The sequence below is a fragment of the Papaver somniferum genome, chromosome 3 (assembly GCF_003573695.1).
Source record: "Papaver somniferum cultivar HN1 chromosome 3, ASM357369v1, whole genome shotgun sequence".
Classification (NCBI taxonomy): domain Eukaryota; kingdom Viridiplantae; phylum Streptophyta; class Magnoliopsida; order Ranunculales; family Papaveraceae; genus Papaver; species Papaver somniferum.
Genome location: NC_039360.1, coordinates 96998211 through 97003575, shown reverse-complemented (window position 1 = coordinate 97003575; position 5365 = coordinate 96998211). Strand labels below are relative to the sequence as shown.

Sequence of the window (5365 nt, the reverse complement as noted above, 5' to 3'; positions counted from 1 at the left end):
TAAACGGCACTTTCGGACTGCTACTGAAAGTGCTGTAGATTCAGTGTCTTTCTGGAACGACACTAGAACGACACTATCCGGTTGCCCTTTAATTACGATGCTTTCAGAGCGCCGCTATGCACGACACCTTGATTACATCGTTGATTTGATTTATTTTAATATTAAAAAATAAGTCAGATTTGATTGGGTGACTCCAATTATTCTAACTTGGCTGAAATAGTTCCGATTCAAATTCAAATTATATTAAAATGAAACTCAAATTGCACTGAAATTCAAATGACAATTCAAATTCAAATAAAATTACTAAAATTTTCAAATTCAAGTGAAATTCAAATGACAATTAATACTAAAATTCAAATTCAAGTTCCAAATAAAACCTAAATCATCTAATACCAAATGACAGCTCCATTACATTGAACTGTGCTCATAAATTTAGTCCAAAACCATAAAAAAAAGGATTCAACTCCCTATAATTAAGGTTTCTTAAAGAGAAGTGATACAACAAGTCCTAAAAATTTCAACCACAAGTTCAGTCATTAGGACCTTGGCACCGGCTTGCTTGAGAGAAGATCCTGTAGAAGCACAACCCTTTCCGACATTTCCTTATCCAGCAGCAACAACGATCTCACCATCAACCATGACATCAGCAACCCTCATGAGACCATCGGGAAGAGAGTGACGGCATCCATGAAGGTATCCATTACTAGTGGATAATAATATACACGGAGGTGGTCTAATAGACCCATCATCAAGACAATAACAGCAACAACATTTACGTAGTGACTTCATTGAGACGAACAAATAAACCATATATAGGCAATGAAAACCGTAGGCATGATAAGTATGATAAGTACTCGTAAAGAAGCTGCCTGTTACAGGGCAAATGGTAACAATTAGTAAAACTGTATATTTGAAGTGAAGTGTATATTTTACTCAAGAATTTTCGCCAAGTTCAGTTTCCAAACAAAATTTTACTAGAGTTTTTACCTTTCTAGTTAGCATCTCCTACAACACAATTGTGAAACTGAAAATGTTCGCCTTGTGATCGTAAGGCTTTGCTCTACGACCTACATGTTGTGGTTGCGACGTAACCTCGGTTATCAAAAATTTTAATGCCTATCTGCTAGGGTCTTAATCATAATTTGCATAGAAACCAACATGGAGGATATAGATGAATGTCTAAATGTTAGAAATTTGAAAAACGCAATGTAGTAACATAAGTTCCTGTCTGGAAAGACTCGGAAGGTTATGAGTCTTATGACTACTGCAGGAAACTAGAAGAGAACACTAACGATGCTTACCTCATGCCATCCCAAGTTACGTTCCACTCTCTGTAGTCATCACTTTAGTTTCATTTTGCACCCTTGCAACTTAAAATTCAACAACTTTCTGATCAGCACAATCCAGTAACAGTAAGAGTACTTTCCACAAACTAAAACAAACAGACAAGTGAAAATATGATGGATAAAAGGGCAGCACCTTAACAGAGCCAACTGACATACTTATTCATACTATGCAGGCTTTACTTCATGGTGATCAGAACATGTAGACACCTTAGCATAAAAGAGCAGGAAGGGTAGCCTCCAACGAAGTTTCAGAGGACATATGCACTTGCTTTTGCGTGCCTACTCGAGGTCTTGTTTACTGAAGAATCTTGTGCACTCACACTGCAAGAGCTACTCCAAATTCTGCCAATAGGATGTCACTTAGCTGCAAAAGAAGAGAAAAATAAATCAAAATGTCATGATCAAGTTACAATGAAAGATCTTATACTGCATAAGTGCATAATAATTCGTTGATAGATATTCTTTCTTTCGGGAGAATGCTAATTGCTAAGCCACTGCTAGCTAGCTTTTCTCGTCATTAACATTACAAGCAATTCATCAAATTACAGTTCCATTTTGAATCTACCATGCATAGATCTATTGGCCAATGGATAAAATCATGTCAAATATGATGAAGAAGCTCAGTTAAGAATGTTGGGATGCATGATGAATCTGGAATGGAACAAGCACAACTCTACAGTGAATATGCTTCCGCTATCTAGCAAGCAAACTTATTAATTTTGCAAACCAAGAACCAAAATAATCTAGGGTCGTAGCTCCGAGAAAGCCAAAAAAATAACTTGGTTAAAAGCACATAACGAAAATTGGCTAAAAAATTGCTCAGTCAACGGCTCAATAAATATCTCTACTTCATAAATGAAAAAAAAAGTTTCTCACAGGCACACTGGATGATGTGTTTGTTGCGCCCATAGGGATCTGGCTCCCAAGCCCAATAGAATTTAAAACAGCGTCAACAATCTACAGAAGAGACAGATATTTTGAAGCATAAATCAAAATGAATCAACAATAGAAGGCATAAGCCCAATGACCAAAGAGTTTTATGCCCGACTAAAGTTAGGAACACCATTTTCACTTTGGTCCCCAAGATTAAACGTTCCAAGAACTACGTTATGTGAAACTTGACCAACCTGATCGGAGCAGCAGTAGTGGGATCATTTCATATCAACAAAATAAAGTCATTTGCGAGTAGACTAATTTATTCTCTCATTGGTTCGCTCATCTCTCTGATGGATCGATCCAACCCTATTAGGGTGTCGATTTCTCATACTATTTCTCAGAATAGAAAAACAAATTGCTAAGGTAGTAAGTCAGTTTGCTAAATCTTTTAAGACAATATCAATTTAGTGATGCAGAGGCAACAGTTCTAAAATCACAAATTAAATATGTGAGACCTTGATCCTTGGTCATTGCAAATAAGTACTACTCAAATCGAAGTTCTGAAACATGAACATGTTAGGATACGATATTTTGAGAGGCACTGATTGTCCTTCAAAATATTTCCCCTAAAAATAAGACATTGCTGCTCAACTGGCACACTAGTTGTCTTAGCTGTGTTCTCCTTGGACAATCATCTGCAATTTGTCAGCATTGAACTATGTAAAAAATGATCAGCTAAACCAACACTACAGTCAAAAACATGAATAAACAAGCTTACAATTTTCTCAACTCGGAATGTATAGATTTGTGGATCCAAGGTCTTAACATTAACGTCAACAATAGAATCTGAACTTTCCCCAGTAAATGCGCTTATACTAGCTTCCTGAGCAGGACTTTCATCCACCATACCACTGAGCTGACGCCACAAAACACAACCCGTCAAAAGATGCGGATACTGAAATTACATGCACCCCTATGACAAAATAAATTGCACAACTGCACTTCAAAATTTGAATAATAAAGTACCTGAAACATCAAAGATACCACCATCAAGATCAAACACTAGGAAAGTTCGGTTGTCTTTCTTCTCCAACCCATAGGCCAAAGAAGAAGCAGTAGCTAGGCTCATTGATGCATCATCCACAAGATTTCTCAAGACCTGCAAGCAGAAAGAAGAACAATTTCAATTTCATTAGAATGCAAAACCAAAAAAAATATAACACCAAAATACAATGAAATCACAATATAAAACATGAGCACAAGCATAAGTAAACCATTAACCACTCAATCTAAAAACGCCAAGCTGCAAAACCTCAATACACTCAAAGATACAAGCTTTCTTCTGGTACCATCTGCCTTACATGTGTGTATACATCAAAAATTACAAACCCAATTAAAATCAGTAGTGAATTCAGAGGATCTACAAACTTAAAACATAAAATAAACACTTTGAGCCCTGAATCAAAACCCAGTATACACAGGTTAGGGTTTTAACAACCAAACAAAATAAAAGAAATGAGATGGATGAAGATGGTGATAATAATGAGATGCAATACCTGTTCAACCATGGATAAGTATTCTTCATCATTACCATCGCCAAAACCCACCTCTAAATCTTCTTATTCTTCTTCTCCCGTCTATAAAACATCTAATCTGATCTTTTCTACAATACAAAAAATCAAAAGAGATTTTAATTTCACTAAAAAAACAAAGACAAAAATTGGGGAAAAATAAATTGAAAATTTCTAACAGTGAAATATGAGTACCTAATTCCGACCCAAATCTTGCATAGGAAATATCAAATTAGGTTTGTAGATCGAAGAAACTGGATAAAGATTAAATAAAATGATGTATTTTCTTCGATTTGTTGTTTAGTTTGTAGAAGACAGCCAGGGTTTTATTTCTCGTAATGATTCTTCAACTATTGGTGAGAAAAGAAAGAAAAGTGAGAAGAGGAGGAATCAGGTGTTGGTGGTGGTCGCCGTGCTGATGAGATGAAGAAGAAATAGAAAACAACTTCATCTGTGAAGGTGAGGGAGAAGGAGAAAGAGAGCTGCAAAGGTGAGGGGGAGAAGAAAGAGAAAGGCGGAGAAAAAAAAAAAGAAAAATGTAAGGTTTCTCTCTCCATTCAAATAGATAAGGTTTAAGTGGGATATCCTTCCACAGAAAGAATACTATTCACACGTCGTTGGATAAGTCAACCAAAGTCCTAAAGGAACGATGTCTTGACTTTAGTCAACAACAAACAATAAGTGTTGTTGTCTAAGTCAACAAAAGTCCTTACAGAACAACATTTTGACTCTAATCAACGACGCGGTCCATACATTGTAATGTTGCCGTATTTAGTCTGTGTCGTTTCATTATGTCGCGAATAACCCATTTTCCACTAGTGACATACATTCTTGAAGCCGGGCCAGAAACATGCAGTATCACGATTTTACGATTTTATCCTTTGTCGAAAATCCATAATCAACATTAAGTCCCCTGCTTAGTGAGGGACATTCATGTTCCGCAGTAAGTACTGGATGGTGATTTTCCAGTAAACGGGATAAGTACTTGAGCTTAGTCGTACAAAGGCATTTCCAAAATCCCCGATTTGCTTCAATGATATCATGTACAAGCAAATGCCTGGATAAGGACTCCGGCAGTATGATAGAGTGTCATCCCGTGGGCGCGGAGAGATGGGGCACTATTGATTCGGGCGGTCAGACGCCCAGTTTTGGTCGGTTTAGCGTTTATGGTCCCGGGCCCAAAAAAGGAAATCTTTGTTTGGAACAGACGTTAGTTCATTCATGCGTCTAATGGTAAAAATTTTGTCTATGAGCTTTCTCGAAAACCAAAATTTTATTTTTTTAATATGTGAGATTTCACAAAATGGAATAAACTCTCGTTTCAAAGGTGGATGCTCGTACGAGAGAAAAGTTTTTTTTTTTTAATAGACATGCGTCTGTTAGTAATAAAAAATTTGTCTATGAGCTTTCATGAAAAGAATTATTTTTAACATGTGAGCTTTCACAAAATTTTGAAAATATACTCTTATTTCAAAGATGTACTCGCGCGAGGGAGCAAATATATATATACATTTTTTTTTTCAAATTTACGTGAGTTTCACGTTAAAATATATTTTTTGTAAAATCAATGTA

General features: G+C 36.2%; 1 protein-coding gene across 14 annotated transcripts; it reads right to left on the bottom strand.

The window, feature by feature from the left end:
* Window positions 1–277: 277 nt before the first annotated feature.
* On the bottom strand, window positions 278–4312 carry LOC113356911 (chaperone protein DnaK-like). 14 transcript variants are annotated; one of them, XR_003363300.1, is made up of 9 exons: window positions 3989–4312; window positions 3779–3885; window positions 3249–3381; window positions 3001–3138; window positions 2474–2917; window positions 2223–2303; window positions 1480–1710; window positions 1302–1370; window positions 278–1067 (listed from the first exon to the last, which is right to left on the bottom strand). XR_003363300.1 is itself a non-coding variant. In XM_026600147.1 (6 exons), exons 2-6 carry the CDS (start codon window positions 3788–3790, stop codon window positions 1663–1665), a joined length of 432 nt encoding a protein of 143 aa, XP_026455932.1. In that variant the 5' UTR covers window positions 3791–3885; window positions 3989–4312; the 3' UTR covers window positions 278–1662. The 14 variants fall into 14 exon arrangements, 2 of the variants coding, with proteins under 2 accessions (XP_026455932.1, XP_026455933.1); XR_003363296.1 differs by lacking the exon at window positions 2474–2917 and having other exon boundaries at window positions 278–869; window positions 988–1067; window positions 1302–1710; window positions 3001–3158; XR_003363297.1 differs by lacking the exon at window positions 2474–2917 and having other exon boundaries at window positions 1302–1389; window positions 3001–3158.
* Between the last annotated feature and the right edge of the window lie 1053 nt (window positions 4313–5365).